The sequence below is a fragment of the Mauremys mutica genome, chromosome 1, assembly GCF_020497125.1.
Source record: "Mauremys mutica isolate MM-2020 ecotype Southern chromosome 1, ASM2049712v1, whole genome shotgun sequence".
NCBI lineage: Eukaryota > Metazoa > Chordata > Testudines > Geoemydidae > Mauremys > Mauremys mutica.
The window spans coordinates 215,951,641-215,969,193 of NC_059072.1; the positions used below are offsets into that span (position 1 = coordinate 215,951,641).

General features: G+C 40.0%; 1 protein-coding gene across 15 annotated transcripts in view; it reads left to right on the top strand.

The window, feature by feature from the left end:
* The window catches only part of DMD (dystrophin), a 2,044,659-nt gene that overhangs the window by 791,733 nt on the left and 1,235,373 nt on the right, over positions 1 to 17,553 (top strand). For 13 of the 15 annotated variants that reach the window (XM_044996713.1, XM_044997415.1, XM_045002732.1 and 10 more), the window contains one exon: positions 7,001 to 7,180. In XM_044996713.1, the coding sequence (XP_044852648.1) occupies positions 7,001 to 7,180 (180 nt within the window). Of the gene's footprint in view, positions 1 to 7,000; positions 7,181 to 12,867; positions 12,925 to 17,553 lie in introns of those variants that run through there. The other 2 variants (XM_045001729.1, XM_045001815.1) reach the window with 2 other exon arrangements.

Consider the following 17,553-nt stretch of genomic DNA (forward strand, 5'->3'; position numbering starts at 1 on the left):
TTGAGCCCAACGGTCTAGCCAGATTTCTATCCACCTTATGGTCCATTCATCCCGCCCATACTTCTTTAACTTGCTGTCAAGAATACTGTCGGAGACCATATCAAATGCTTTGCTAAAGTCAAAGAATAACACATCCACTGCTTTTCTCTTATCCACAGACCCAGTTATCTCCTCATAGAAGGCAATTAGGTTAGTCAGGCATGACTTGCCCTTGGTGAATCCATGCTGACTGTTCCTGATCACTTTCCTCTCCTCTAAATGCTTCAGAATTGATTCCTTGAGGACCTGCTCCCTGATTTTTCCAGAGACTGAGGTGAAGCTGACTGGCCAGTAGTTCCCCGGATCCTCCTCCTTCCCTTTTTTAAAGATGGTCACTACATTCGCCTTTTTTCTAGTCATCTGGGACATCCCCAGATCACCATGAGTTTTCAAAGATAATGGCCAATGGGGGGGGGAAGGGATAGCTCAGTGGTTTGAGCATTGGCCTGCTAAACCCAAGGTTGTGAGTTCAGTCCTTGAGCGGGCCACTTAGGGATCTGGGGCAAAAATTGGTCCTGCTAGTGAAGGCAGGGGGCTGGACTCAATGACCTTTCAAGGTCCCTTCCAGTTCTAGGAGATTGGTATATCTCCAATTATTACCTTTTTTTACCTATTACCTCTGCAATCATATCCGCCAACTCCTTCAGCATCCTCAGCTGCAGCGCATCTGGCCCCATAGACTTGTGCTCATCCAGCTTTTCTAAATAGTCCTGAAACACTTCTTTCTCCACAGAGGGCTGGTCACCTCCCACCAATACTGTGCTGCCCAGTGCAGTACTCTGGGAGCTGACCTTGTTCATGAAGACAGAGGCAAAAGAAACATTGAGTCCGTTAGCTTTTTCCACATCCTCTGTCACTAGGTTGCCTCCCTCATTCAGTAAGGGGCCCGCACTTTCCTTGACTTTCTTCTTGTTGCTAATATACCTGAAGAAACCCTTCTTGTTACTCAACATCCCTTGCTAGCTGCAACTCCAAGTGTGATTTGGCCTTCCTGATTTCACTCCTGCATGCCTGAGCAATATTTTATACTCCTCCCTGGTCATTTGTCCAATCTTCCACTTCGTGTAAGCTTCTTTTTTGTGTTTAAGATCAGCAAGGATTTCACTGTTAAGCCAAGATTTAAATAGAAGAGGTTTCCTTTGTGAGTCTCTTGGGATGCAGTCCACACTAGAGGGGGGAAAAAAGAGTTTCCACACTAGAGCGGGGGGAAACGGGTTATCCTTACCACGTTAGCTAACACAAGGTAAAATCCTGGTGAAGACAAGACCGTTTGTAGTTTTCGCACTTGTAAGCAGATTAAGGTAAACATTGACATGGGTGGGAGGAAGAATCCTAGGGTTCATCTCAACTTGCTAATACTTTATTTACTTTCTCCACATCAGTCATGATTGTATAGATCTATATCATATCCCCCCTTATTCTTACTCTTTTCCAAGCTGAAAAGTCCCAATCTTATTAATCTCTCCTCATTTGGAAGCTGTTCCATACCCCTAATGATTTTTGTTGCCCTTTTCTGTACTGTTTCAAATTCATATATATATATATATATATATATATATATATATATATATATATATATATATATATATATTCTTGAGACGGGGTACCCAGATGTGCATGCAGTATTCAAAATGTGAGTGTACCATAGATTTATATGGTGGCATTATGATATTTTCTGTCTTATCGATCTATCACTTTCTTAATGATTCCCAACATTCTGTTCGCTTTTTTGACTGGCACTGCACATTGAGTGGATGTTTTCAGAGAACTATCCACAATGACTCCAAGATCTCCTTCTTGAGTGGTAACAGCTAATTTAGACTTCATCATTTTATATGCACAGTTGGGATTATATTTTCCAATGTGCATTACTTTGCATTTATCGATATTGAATTTCATCTGCCATTTTGTTGCCCAGTCAACCATGATCATCAGTGTGGATCTAAAATTCCCTGTCCCCACATTTAAGAGACAGAGACTTAAATAAAGATTCTGAGTAAATAAAAGGAATTAAGGAATGATTATTTGTAGTGTCTCTCTATACAGGGCTTAACTTTGCATTCCATATGAGGGTGTATGTGCAGCCCTATTTCTGACTATTTTTCTAAAGGGTTCTGACTCAAGGGTGAATGTATATCCCAAGAATTGGATCTATTCTCACACTCTACCCAAAGAACTACCATTACCTGCAGATAATCTTTCTTCTATATGTGTTTTCTGGGATGGGATTCTATCAGAGAAGGCCCGAGACTCACCTCTGTCTGTACCAGGTGGTCAAGCAAAGCAGTCTTTTATATTTGACAATTATGCCAACTCAATTAAGTTGTTTCTTTTTTCATAAAATTTATACATGCAATATATTGTAGAATTCCTGTTCAAATAAAACTCACCATAGCAAGTAGCAGCCTTTTTTCAGTATCTGCAAATTGTGTGTTTCACATGGTTCATTCTGTATTAACATATACAAGTTTGCTTCATTTAGTATTAAATCTCTTTCGGGACCCAATTAATTTAAAGGTCATGTAAGAAAAGCTGCTTAGATACTGCTACTTTGCACATAGATTACCAATGAGCTTCTGTTCCCTAAGACTATTTCTAATGTAGCTGGTTATTTGTCCTGTCTCTAAAGCATTTCTTTTTACATTAAAATCTTTAAAATAGTTGTCTTATTCTCTATGCTCGGAACTCAGACTTTTTATATTTTAATTGTTTTCCCTACTGCTTGCTGGCCATCACAATGGCATAGTTGCTTCACATTCCTTAACATCCTAGTGGGTGATGTAGAAGCCACATGAGCCCATGCTGGATGTGTGTTGTATTGAGTTCATGGTGACTTAATGGATAGAGCACAGGCCTGTGACTTGGGAAGCCATGTAAAAGTTCTGTTCTTAGCTCTTAAAATAGCCTGCTGGGTCACTTCACCTCAGTGATCCTCAGTTTCCCATCTGTAAAATGTGGATAATTACACTGACCTCTTTTGTAAAGTGCTTTGAGATCTACTCATAAAAAGTGCTTGTAGAGGGGTTTGGCTGGGGCTTGTCCCTCTCCGGGGCAGCAGAGGACCACACCGCCTTGATACTTCCTTCCAGTTGTTGATGGGGAATTTGCCTGGCCTCAGGAGTCTCTCGCCGTGGCAGCAGTAGAGGCAAACACAGACAGTTATTCACGTCTGGCCTGTGGACATTAATGAGTCCAGGGCTCAGGCCCTCAGGCAGGGGCTGAGCAAACAGTTATAATTAGGGCAGGCCCAGGCCTTGGGTCAGGGCGAAGCAGCAGAGAGTCAATAGCTCAGGCCCTCAGGCAGGGGCTGAGCAAATGCAGGTAAACCAGCCCAGGCTCTCGGCTCAGGTGGGTGGCAGGGGGACACAACAGGAGGCCTGCTGATGAGTCAGTGGGGATCTTAACCACAACACACTGACATAGGCTCTGGCAGTGCTGCAGCCAGACTAGGGTCGGCTGCCCCCACGCTACTTCCTAACTCTCCCTCTAGAGGTACCTGGGTCCGGACGGTGTCCTATGGGGAGTCAAGCACCATGGGCTCCACAGGTGAAGGGCAGGCTTGACAGCTCCTTTGGGTAACTGACAAGGGGCAGGCTTGACAGCTTCTCCGGGCTCTGGTCTGCGTTGGGAGGGCCAGTCTTCAGGTCTGCCTCCGGTTGCCAGGGTCTCACAACTGGCAGCTAGTCCACGGGCATCTGGCCTCTCCGGCAGCTGCTCCTCCAGTGAGCTCTGGGGTTGGGCTTTTATACTTTCTGGCCTGCGCCTTGACCTCTGGGGGTCGGGTGCAGGATTTGCTGGCTCCGCCCATTTTGGTGTCCAGAGGAGCTCATCCATCTCCAGGGTGGCGGGGGACCACACTGCCTTGCTAAAGTGCTGTATAAGAAGATATTATGATTAATAATAATGTATAATTTGTCCCTATGATAAGTATTCCATTAAAATATATTTGAATCCCTAAAAATGGATTCAGCCTAATAAGAATATTCATAAGAAGTGACAACTATATAATCAGACATACATAAACAATCATCTAAAAGTCCTGGATTTCTTGCCTGACTCATCCTTTCAATAGGTAAATAATTACAAATATGTTTTACAGCAGCAACTGATTATCTGAAAGAAAAAAAAAGGTGGGGGGGAGTTGCAGTTGATTTTTATCAAAGAAAAACATCTAAACCTAATAACTAGCTGGAGAAAGTATATTAATAATGGGGGTGAGGAAACTCTGCACAGGTATAGCCACATTAACGGTGCTCCATAGTCCTAGTTGTTATCACATGTGAGTGCTGGTTCTTCTTTCAATGACAATGATCAGGAACCATGTTTTTATGATGGATCACAGTCCAGCTTCTGCTACTGATGTGCACCCGTAGGGTAGAGTCAGGCGAAGCCTCCCAGACAATTCAAGGCACTATGTCGCTGTCTGTGTAGGCTATCCTTTGTTTCAGACCTGGTACCATGTCACCTACTGTCATGATTTTATGAGAAAGCTGTTAATACAGACTCTAGTATTTACTGTGTCTAACATAAGTATTTGTGGAGTTCTGAATGGAATAATAAAAGTTAGTAAGTATTCCTTTCCATAAGGTGGTTATATATTGTGGCTTATTTCCGTGAGTGCTAATATGTTTCAGGAAGATATGTGAAGCCAGTTTGTGAAATCCCTACTTGTGCTTACACTAGGGGTATGGCTACACTATGAAATTAAGTCGATTTTTAGAGATCGATTTTATACGCTCAATTGTGTATGTCCACACTAAGTGCATTAAGTCGGTGGAGTGCATCCTCACTACCATGCCTAGCATCGACTTACAGAGCGGTGCACTGAGAGTAGCTATCTCACAGTTCCTGCAGTCTCCGCCACCCATTGGAATGCTGGGTTAAGCTCCCAGTGCCTGATAAGACAAAAAACATTGTCGCAGGTGGTTTGGGGTACATTTAATCAGTTATCTCTCCCTCCGTGAAAACAACGGCAGACAATCGTTTTGTGCCAGACACCGGGGCGATTAGAAGAGCAAGGCGCACTGCGCATCAGAGAGGTTTTGAAAACCATTTTCATGACTGGCCAGGCTTCGGTGTGACAATTGTGTGTATTTCTCCTTGATGCAAACCCACCCCCTTTGTTGATTTTAATTCCCTGTAAGCCAACCACTCTCCCCCCTTCAGACTAAAGTAACTATTATTTTGAAACCATGCATTCTTTATTAATTAAAAAAATGAGATAAAGGACAAGGTAGCCCGGGTGGGGTGGGGGAGGAGGGAAGGACAAGGCCACATTGCTTATTGTAGCCACACTAAAAATCAAATTGTTTGAATGACAGCCTTCTGTTGCTTTGGCCATCCTCTACAGTGGAGTGGCTGGGTGCCTAGCCTCCCCCATCCACCCCCCACCCCCCGCATTCTTGGGTGTCTGGGTGAGGAGGCTATGGAACATGGGGAGGAGGGTAGACAGTTATACAGTGGATGCAACAGGGGTCTGTGCCCTTCTTGGCTTTCCTGCAGCTCCAACAGACGCTTCATCATCATGTCCGTTTGCTCTCCCAACAGACGCTTCATCATGTCCTTTCCTGGCCTCTGCCACTGACTGCCTCCACGCATTAAGCTGTGCCCTATCAATGCGGGAGGACAGCATGAGCTTGGGAAACATGTCATCGCGAGTGTGGTTTTTTTCGACTTCTAATCTGTGATAATCTCAGGGACGGGGATGATAGGGGGAGCGTAGAAACATTCTATACTCTGCGATTCTGGGGGGACTGTATGGTCACCTGTGCTGCTGAGTTTGCCACACTGACCAAACAGGAAATGAAATTCAAAAGTTCCCGGAGCTTTTCCTGTGTACCTGGCTAGTGCATCGGAATTCAAAGTGCTGTCCGGGGCGGTCACAATGGAGCATTCTGGGATAGCTCCTGGAGGCCAATACCATCAATTTGCGTCCTCTCTACCCCAAATTTGACCCAGCAAAGTAGATTTTAGCGCTACTCCCTTTGCCAGGGAGGAGTACAGAAGTCAATTTTAAGAGCCCTTTAGGTGGACGGAACGGGATTGCTTGTGTGGATGCATTCATTTTTTAAATCGACCTAACATGACTAAATTTGACCTAACCCTGTAGTGTACACCAGGCCTAGGATTAGTCCTTTTGAACTCAATGGGAACACTCCTGGAATAGGGTACTATGTAACTGAGTAAGTATTTCAGAATTTGGTGCTGGTGAGTACAGTGTGTGGGCAGTGACTCTGTTAGGGGGTAAAGTTCAGTAGAAATATAACGAGTATAGATGACTAGAAATTTTCCAGTTGAACTTTTTTTCCATCGGAACATGTCAGTTCATAGAAATGGAAAGATTCCATGGGAATGTGGCACATTTTGTTGAAATTTCTAATGGAGCTCAGGGAAGTTTCCATGGGAGTCTGTGTCCAGTAGGAGTATACGTTGTTTAAAACATCCCTGCAGAAGGGAACATTTCAGAGTATTCAGCAGTATTTCACTTCCCTGAAAAATTTCAAGGTTTTGGCTTTTTGTCCTGGGTCAGGATGAAATGTTTTCCAAAATCTCATTCCCCTCCTCTCCCCCCCCCCCCAAATGAAATTATTTCCTGGCCAGCTCAAATAACCAGTATGACACAAAGTATAGCAAAACTTTAAAAATATTATTTTCTAATTTTTATATTTGTTAACATTGATGCACTTTTAGGGTAGTTAAAGTCACACAGCCTTTGGTTTTGTGACTTATAACACCACCTCAGACATGCTATGATATCTGGACCTGCACCATCTGTCATCTTTTATTGCCTTGTAAACTATAATGTGTTCATTCCTCTGTGTCAATCTTACCAGTAACTTTTGTGATAACAAGAATCTTGAAAATGGGAATTTATATGAACTATTCTTATCCATATTCAATTCCATATGGATCTCTCCTAAGTTACCAGCATGTTGTCTGAACGATTTTTGTTTTTTAACAGATCCTAAAAGGAGATCTAGAAATGAAGAGACAAACAATGGGTAAACTGAGCTCGCTCATGCAGGACCTCCTGTCAGCAGTAAAGAATAAAGCAGTGGCTCAAAAGCTGGACGGTCGGCTGGAAAACTTTGCCCAGCGTTGGGATAGGCTTGTGCAGAAGCTGGAGAGCAATTCTAAGCAGGTTTGTCATAACCATCATTCTATCAGCTGATGACAGTGAAATGCTTTGTCAGTCAAATGCCTGAAGTAGATTTCCTGCTATTTGTCAGACTCTTTAAAATCTATTCACTCTATAGTCAAGGTTTACTTTTTAGGCCAAAGTTATATCACCATAATTTACAGTATTTCCTGAATGTCAGGACATGTAAATGATTTCAGACCAAGGGGGGAAGAGTATTCCAAATTTGAGAGGTCCTCACAGACAATACCCTGTCAGCAACAGTCCTCTATATGTTAATCTAAGAAGGTTCAAGTCAGGTGCCCCACTGATTTCAATCTGTGGCAGCAGCACACAAGAAGAAATATGCTTCCTAATGCAGGCAGGTTTCAAGCCACATAGAGCTTTATAAATTAAAGCCAACACCTGGAAACCAAAAGGTCAATGTAGATCATGGCACATTAGTATCATATGCTCATAGTATCTTGATACATCACTGTGCATTCCACACCATGATTTATGAACAGATTTAAGGTAGCCCTATGTAGCACACATTGTAAAAATCAGCAATGCCGTGAATCACATTAGCAAGGTCCATATCAGAGAGATAAATTTTAACATCCTGTCCAAGTGCAGATGTAAAAAAAAAAGCCACATTATTCCCTTCTCCTCTGTGATCATAGAAAAGCAAGTGTGGATTTAACGCTTCAAAATTGTGAACTCAAACGGTAAGAGGCAGACAAACACTTTCGATTGACAGGGATGACATAATTTTGCACAAGTTTTCCAGTTGTTTTCTTTGCTCTACCATCATCTCAGTCTTAACTGGACTGAGCCTGAGCTAATTTCCTCTTATCCATCTCTTTGTCATTTACCAGCACTGAGCAAGATACCTTATACTAGCAGCTAGGATGGGAGGAAGGAGATACAGACCTGGGAGTCAGAATCCTTCAAATAATTTTGCATGGCCCAAATACATATATTAATTTCCTCTTGTTTCTATACTTGTGTTGGCCACATTTCTGCTGTATCTATTAGCTTCTCTTTGCCACATGCCCTCTCATGATAGCTGTATAATACTCCTGCTTACCACCAAACCATATCATAACTAATTAATTCAATCCATAGAGCCACTTAACAATTAACATGAATACTCCTATTCACTAGAGCTAAATGGAAATTGGCATGTCTGTTCTGTGGGAAAGTCCAAAATTACAATTTTATTTTGTTCCAAATTGAGGAGGGAAGCTGAAATTTCCAAATTTCCTGTGCAACAAAAAATTCCCCCAAAATAGATTTGGAACAATCAAATTGTTTGTTTTTTGATTTTTGATTTTACATTGCATTAAAATATTAAATACAATATATGTTCATATCATATATAATAAACATAATTTATAATATTAAAAGTTTTAATATAATATAAACATTGAAACAAACTGAATAAAAACCAGTTAAAAGAAATATTTTTCCTTATCAAAACAAAATGTTTCAATGATTTATTTACTTTTTTCCCATTGAAAATGTTATAAAAATGAATACATTTTCTATAAATATTTTGAAGAAATTGTTTTCCAGTGGAAAACTGTTTTGACAAAACTGTTTTGACCAGCTGTATCACTTATATTTACTGAAATTGCCATTTTTTTCCCCATAAATGCATAGAACTGGCATATATTTAGAAATACAAATCTTTGCTTTCCTGGAACCAGGACTCCATCATAATTCATAACATTTCATTGGAGTGGAGGATAAAAGTGTTTTAACTCGGGTTGTTGATTAATTGCAGTTAACTCATGCGATTAACTCAAAAAAATGAATCACGATTTAAAAAATTAATAGTTAATCGCAGTTTTAATCGCATTATTAAACAATAGAAACCAATTTCAATATATTAAAAATTTGTGGATGCTTTTCTACATTTTCAAATATATTGATTTCTATTACAACACAGAATACGAAGTGTACAGTGCTCACTTTACATTATTATTTTGATTCTAAATATTTGCACTGTAAAAATGATAAAGAAAAGAAATAGTATCTTTTAAATCACCTCAAAGAAGTACTGTAGTGCAATCTGTTAATCATGAAAGTGAAACTTACAAATGTAGATTTTTTTTGTTACATAATTGCATTAAAAACAAAATAATGTAAAACTTTAGAGCCTACAAGGCCACTCAGTCCTACTTCTTGAATAGCCAATAGCTCAAACAAGTTTGTTTAAATTTATGGGAGATAATGCTGCCCGCTTCTTATTTATAATGTCACCGGAAAGTAAGAACAGGTGTTTACATTGCACTATTGTAGCCGGCATTGAAATATATTTATGTGCCAGATATGCTAAACATTGTTATGCCCCTTCATGCTTCTGCCTCCATTCCAGAAGACATGCTTCCATGCTGATGATGCTCATTTAAAAAAAAAAAAGCATTAATTGATGACTGAACTCCTTCGGGGAGTATTGTACGTTTCCTGCTGTTTTACCCGCATTCTGCCATATATTTCATGTTATAGCGATCTTGGATGATGACCCGGCACATGTTGTTCATTTTAAGAACACTTTCACTGCAGATTTGACAAAATGCAAAGAAGGTACCAATGTGAGATTTCTAAAGATAGCTGCAGCACTCGGACCAAGGTTTAAGAATCTGAAGTGCCGTTCAAAATCTGAGTGGGGCGAAGTGTGGCGCATGTTTTCAGAAGTCTTAAAAGAGCAACATTCTACAGAAACTACAGAACCTGAACTACCAAAAAAAAATAAAATCAACCTTCTGCTGTTGGCATCTGACTCAGATGATGAAAATGAACATGCGTCGGTCTGCACTGCTTTGGATCGTTATCTAGCAGAACCTGTCATCAGCATGGACACATGTCCTCTGGAATGGTGTTTGAAGCATGAAGGGGCATATGAATCTTTAGCCATCTGGCATGTAAATATCTTGCAACACTGACAACACAAAGGCCCATTCTCACTTTCAGATGACATTGTAAACAAGAAGTGGGCAGCATTATCTCCAGCAAATCTAAACAAACTTGTTTGTCTGAGTGATTGATTATACAAGAAATAGGACTGAATGGACTTTCTGGGCTCTAAAATTTATATTGTTTTACTTATGAATGCAGGTTTTTTTGTACATAATTCTACATTCGTAAGTTAAACTTCCATGATAAAGAGATTACACTTCAGTACTTGCATTAGGTGAATTGAAAAATACTATTTCTTTTGTGTTTTACAATGCAAATATTTGTAATAAAAATAAATTTAAAGTTCACACTATACACTTTGTATTCTGTGTTGTAATTAAAATCAAAATATTTGAAAATGTAGAAAACATCCCAAAATATTTAAACAAATGGTTTTCTATTACTTAACACTGTGATTAATCATGATTAATTTTTTTAATCACTTGACAGCCCTACTTTTAACATTTTCCACCTCTATAACATCTTCCATCTGAAATTCTCAAAGGCCTTTACAAGCATTAGTGAATTAAGCTTCCCCAGGTAGATGGGAATCTTATTTTCCCCTATTTTACAGGTGGAGAAACTCAGCCATAGAGGCTTGGTCTGCAGTTAACTTTTCTGAAAATCTCTCACTGTGGCTAAAGCACCAGTGCAGCTCCACTAGCAACTGTGAGACTGCAGACCTGCTGCTGGAGTTTTTACAACCTGGTGATCTAGACCTGCTCAGCCTATATACCTTTCAACTTGCACAATGGTTGCTAGCACCATTTCAGTTATACCAATGTTGCTAACATTGGTATCACTGCACTGTAAATGACCTGTTGGTTTCTCCCGCCATTTTTAGCACTGTCAATAAACATCCTGTGAGCAGGTCTAAATGACTCTATGCTGAAAATGCAATGAGAAACAAATGGGCCAGGTACACTAGTGTTCCCAAATTTGTTAACATTAACATTGTTAATCTAAGCAGAATTTTGATTAGCAGTGATGAGAAGCTTTTCCAAAAATGTACCTAGTTTGGACCTCCAGGGACAGTAAAGCATATGTAGGTTACATAATAAAAAGGGTTAAATGACAGGCAGGAAGGTCATGTAGAAATCTGAAAGTTGAGACAATTAAGAAAACAAAGGATATAAAAAAAATACTGAAATCTATGGAAGAAGAAAGCTAATGTTAGCTACTGCAGGTTTGTTCCTTCCAAGATTGCAGTGGGTATAGCTTATAGGGGGAAATTCTCTGCCTCCTAATGATTAAAAAGAGCATAATAATAAAATCAGATTTGTTAAACTTCCTGCAATGATCTGGAACACCTGTAATCAACAGCATCCTTCCTTCAATGTAAAATCCATGAGTCGTTTATTTTGCCCGGCTCTTGTATTGCTACTAAATTAGTTGAGGTAGACAAAATTCATTTGGGGGAGGAGTAGAGAGAAGAGCAAGGTGCGGGGGTGGAAGTCACAATCGCATGCAATTGCTAGTCCTCAGTTTGGCAACTTGAGTTTAAATAATCATTTGTGCTCCACAGAGTATGTAATTATAGAAGCTGAGGATTGGATTTACTACTTGTATATTTACATTGGGCTCCAACTTAGTCTTTATCCAGACAAAAAATCTGTGACAGTTTAGCATTGAAGAGACAGCCTTGAGTTTGGAGCTGTGTTGGGGTACACTGCAGGAGGTAGTGAGTCGCAGGCTCAAGGTTTCCTGAAGCTACCAGGGAACACATCCTCTGGGCAGTAACAAGCACTTCACTTCCCTTCAGCTTGGCCTGCTTTGCTGGTCTGAACATGATGAGTGCATATGAGGGCCTGGTCTTGTCTCTTTAATGGGTGGCTAGGGCTGCTAGTTGTGCTAGCTAGGAACTGAGTAGCCTTTATGCTCAGGGGATCTCAAGACCACACTTGTGTGTGGCCCTGAATGGGATCCCTCCATCCACTAGAGAAATGCATAAGTGTACTGCCTTCATCCACTAGCAAAATACGTAAGTGTACTCAAACTTCTTAAACTCATTCTATTTTCATAAATGCCGGTTGTTAAATTTCAGTAATAATTGATATTCTGATCACTGAGATCTTACAACATATCCACACGGTTAACTCTTTTACCTTTTATAATACCCCTTATGTATCATAGTTAATGGGTGTATAACTATAAATCTAGCTTAGATAAATAAAATTCTTATTAAAATATGAGGAACTAGGCATTACACTGATCACAATTACATGCACTGTACTCCATACTTCTAGAGAGTAATAGGTCCTTAGAATGACCATTTAGTAATCACAAACTATAAGTCCTGTAAACTAAAATGAAAATCAGCACCCTAGTTGCTCCACTGAAAACTGCAGTGGTAAACGACAATACATAAATTTTTCATAAATAGTTTTTTTTTCTTTTCGCAAAACACATGAGTACTGAAACAACCCTAAAATATTTGTTACTTTACACATGCATTTAAGACGCACGCCAAACTGTCAATCTGGTGTTGCTGGAAAAATTCCTTCCCAGCCCCCCATAAAAAGGAGCTAAAGCAATGCCCACAGCAGGTCTTGACTAAATCTGGTATTTTACCACCTAAAGGGGAGGGAAGGTGAGTGCTGCCTGCTCCCTGTAAAAGGGGCTTCACTGCACCGAACTGCCCTTTTAAAGCCTTCCACCCATCCGGTTCCCAGGAATGAGTTATTTTGCCATGCTGGCCCTATGTCCCCTTTTGCATCAGTTTGACCTCTCACCCCTCCTTCCTGCAGCCATAAAGCACTGTTCCCTTCATTTGTCCAGCCAGCCAAATTCCCCCCAGCTTAAAGGTATGTTGCAATCATTTTGAAATATTGGTTCTTTATTCTTAGTTTAAAAGGTGGTGGTTGTCTCCTCTTCTCTTAACACTCCAATCCCCCCACCGCTCCTGTCTCCCCTATAGACATTGATACTTTCATGTTTATAGGAATTAAAAACATGGTGGACTTAATTTAGTCTTCTATTCTGTGAGAACATGAATGGATAATACTTTTCGCCCCGCAACATTGGGCCTGATCTTGCAAGCCTGCAACATGCAGCAGTCCAGTTTACTTCAGTGGAATTTCTGTGAGCTGAGGGCACGCAGGACCAGGAGCAATAAGAAGTAAATATTAAGAAAAGATGCTTGATTTTTGTGTCATCTTCATTCAGCAACTACCACAATTGCAACTGGTAGCTGTTGATTGTTCTTAAAAGAAGGCACCCAGGATAAAATTTTCAAAAGCGCTTCTATACCTAAATCACTTTTCAAATGGGACTCGGACTGCTGAGTCACTTAGATACTTTTGTAACTTTTACCCACAGTGTAATTACCATGTGTTCACACTCATTGCAGTGCACAAAAATCTAGTGCTGGGTGTGATGAATTCAAGTAGTGTCTTAGTAAAATTCATTTCCCTGTTTAGCCAACAAGAAAATTACTGGTGAAAGTTTATGTTTAAAAAAGAAAATTGGACCATTAGCTGGGAGTTTGTAATCTGTTTAATCACAAGATGGGCATTAGGCAGCTCAGTATAGTTTTCTCCATGTTGAAAGTTAATGAGAAAGTATGTCCTGTTGTTAACTGAAGCTTTATGCAATTACTTCCATATTGACTACAACAGAACTTTATTTCTTTGGGGGAAAAAAAACTTATGCTTACAGTGGCTGAATGATGATGATTTTTATGTATTTGCTACTTGCCACAGTGTGAGATGTGCTCAATAAAAAATAACATATTAACAGAATAATAAATTAATTGAGCAAAAAAACAGTTAGTTTAAAGTCAGTGATGCACAATAAGACACCCAAAACTCAGGTGATATGAAAGTTCAAGTTGAGTGCACAACCTTACTTACAAACTTTTTCCATCTTCTGTGTATGTGTGCTAATGCAGCCAAATTACAAGGTCACATAATGTTTCACAAGAGAACACAATACAATGTAATGCATTGTTAGGGTGACCAGACAGCGAGTGTGAAAAATTGAGATGGGGGTGCAGGGTAATAGGAGCCTATATAAGAAAAAGAGCCAAAAATCAGGACTGTCCCTATAAAATCGGGACATCTGGTCACCCTATTCACTGTTTTCTGTTCACATGTGGATCTAAGACAACTTGTGGTCCCTTAAAGTCTGTGAGATATAGTAAACTCAGGCTTATGATGCCAGGATAACTTCAGCCAACCCCCGCCCCCCCCCGCCCAAAAAAAGAACACCACCAAACACATTTGTAGGAACAATATGGAAGCTGGCATAGAGCAGGAAGCAGGGCCTGCTCCAGGCAACAGCTTGGCACATGGGCGGCACATGCTAAGGGGCGACATTCCGTCCACTCTTGATTTTTTTTGTTACTTAATTGCATTAAAAACAAAATAATGTAAAACTTTAGAGCCTACAAGGCTTTTTTTTTTTTTTTTGGTTTGGGGTGGCAAAAACGGTAGAGCCGGTGCTGGCAAGAAGACTGCATGGAAGAGCTGAAAGTTGCTCAAGGAGTAATGAGGTTCTGTTTTTGATGAAGATGTTCCCAATTCAGGATAAGTGTGACTAATTATCTTCAATGTAAGTGTCATTTATAGATACCACATGATAGACAACAATATAGTTAAACATGAAGTCAAGTCTGAAGAAAATCAGTTTGTGTGTTTCAAAGTTCGGCATATTTAAAATCAGCAAGTCATGGGACAAATGTCTTTTAGATAGACTCAGACCTTAAAGCCTGCTGTCATTCTAAATATGTAGGTTTTTCCACTTAGCTTTAAGACAAACTCAATTTTCTGATTTTAAAGTTTCAGATCTGTTGTCTTGACATTGCTTTATTTTTTGAGTCTCAGTGAGAGATACAAAACAAGTCACATTTGAAGACGATTGGCTCAGAAGTTATAAAGTCAGTAAAGAAGTTCTGAAAAATGAGTATTTAATTAGATTATACATGCAAGTGCACTGTATTTATTTTAAAATGCTTTTATAGTCATGGACAGTGATAAAGCAAGGTATACATATGGACAGACCCTTGCACCTGCACAGAGCCCTATTAACTCTGATTGGTCTTGCCCCATGGATTAGCCTGCAGGATTGGGGCCTTCATGAGAAATGTACTGTACTTGCACAGTAGTCATTTTCAAATATTTACAACTTTTTCAAAACTGTTTTTCAAACTAATAAAGGACAATAGTCTTCACTAAGGGCTATATAATCATTGTCAAGTTTCAAAGTTCAGCTATTTTTGCTGTAGCTCTGCCTAAATTAGTGACACTACTTAAGCTACTTCCCCTCAGCCATTTTTTTAATTTGAAAAAAACAAACAAAAAAACCTGTCCTCTCAACTATTCCTTAAACATATTCATGCTTTTCATTAGAGACCAAATTACAGCTCCAACAGTGAAGGGAGGTTACAAGTACACCATAGACAAATAGTAGCATTAAAGTTGTTCTACAATACAAAAACAAACATGGTACTAAAGTCCCAAAATCTTACACTTGTACACGCATGCATGCACACACAGTGTATGCTTCTATAAGAATGAAGTGGGGATTTGATATTTTTCTATTAAAAAAGCAGATGCACCTTTACTTTGCATACATTTTTAAGAGAGGCTCACAGATATTATTCTGGTAGAGTGGGTTTGGTTTTGAACACTTTTTTCTGTAATGTGTCATCCGACTCTTCCACACAGCTCTGACTGTGTACCAATGGGTTAAAAGTCCAAGCCATAATTCCTCTTCTCAGTTTGACATCTGTACTTCAGGGGTTTAGAAAGATGAAGGAGCTGTGCAGCAATTGTTTGGGACACCCTTGAATTAGTCATGGAGCAAACCACTTCAGTGATGATATAACAGTTATTCCTCTGGGGAAGAATAGAAGAGTCATTTGTTGGTATGTAAGTAGAGTTACTGAAAGTTCTTGTCTGATTGAGAGTAGTAATATAGAACTGTATCTATCTAATCTTTCTGAACTTCAACACTGGCATCAAAATGGCTCTAGATATAGTCCCAGCTTCCCTTACCCCCCACCATCTCAGTAATTAGACAATTATGAGCTCCAAATTAATAGTTCAGTTTTCTTTCGAAGCACGTTTCACCTGTTTTTGTTGGTTAAGCACATAAATACTTTCCACTGTTTGAAGATGTAAATCAGGGTTTCTCAAACAGGGGTCACCGCTTGTACAAGGAAAGCCCCTGGCAGGCTGGGCCGATGTGTTTACCTGCCCCGTCCACAGGTCTGGCCAATCACAGCTCCCACTGGCCGCAGATCACTGCTCTGGGCCAATGGGGGCTGCGGGAAGCGGCGCGGGCCAAGAGACTTACTGGCCGCTGCTTCCAGCAGCTCCCATTGGCCCGGAGCAGTGATCCACAGCCAGTGGGAACTGTGATTGGCCGGACCTGCAGACAGGGCAGGTAAACACACCGGCCCGGCCTGCTAGGGGCTTTCCCTACACAAGCGGCGACCCCTGTTTGAGAAACCCTGATGTAAATCATCACACCCCACAGCATTTTATGCATTGTGATTTGACATTTGTGAACATATGGTAATTACAATGTGTGCTTTGTTTAAAGCAGTTTCTACCCAGCAGCTGAAACTGTTACTACTGTACAATTGGTTACAGGCTGGGAAAATATTTAGTAGAATACAGTTATGCTTTCTTCTTTGTCTTGCATTTTATTCACTGTAAGCTGTGTCCTGCAATTGAACTACGAGTGCAACTATGGCAGGATATGGCCTTAAGTTGTCAAAACATCCTGATATTGATTTTGGGGTAAAACTTTCACCGAGTTTAGTAAGTGTGTTGCGTGTAGAGTGATGGCAGGGTATGGTTCCAAATGAACATGAGGACTAAACAATGATTTTGGGTGCTTTCAAATTACAGCCTTAAAATAACACATGATCCCCTCATCTTTTCATCTGAAAATGTTATAAAACCCGAGATAGCAGAGGTTTGATCTGAATTTATTTTAGAGCTGTTTGCAAGTTCATTTTTAAAAAAAAGTGTTAGTTTTTATAAGGCAGTATTTCATTTTAACTTGCTGCTTTATCATTGCTGTGATCTACTGTGTCATATCTGAGCACACTAAAGCCCTGGCATGTAACCTAGGAGCCCAAGAGAGATGCAATTAAAAAATATATATTATATACTTTGGAAGCAATTTAATAAGTAAAATAAAAGGCTTGTCTTAAGCATGTACTTCATAGTAGTTGTTCAGCACAGATATTTGCCAGGTGATAGTGCCAATATACCACTAATTTCAATAAATATACTACACTCAAATACACCTAAAAGGTATCTGCTGCAATCTGTGCCAAATTCTTGGCACTCACTTGAGTAAACACCACAGAATTTTGACCGTTTGTAACTAAAAGCCTTTTATTGCCAGATGCGGGGACTGGATGACAGGGATGGATTATTGAATGATTGCCCTGTTCTGTTCATTCCGTTTGAAGCATC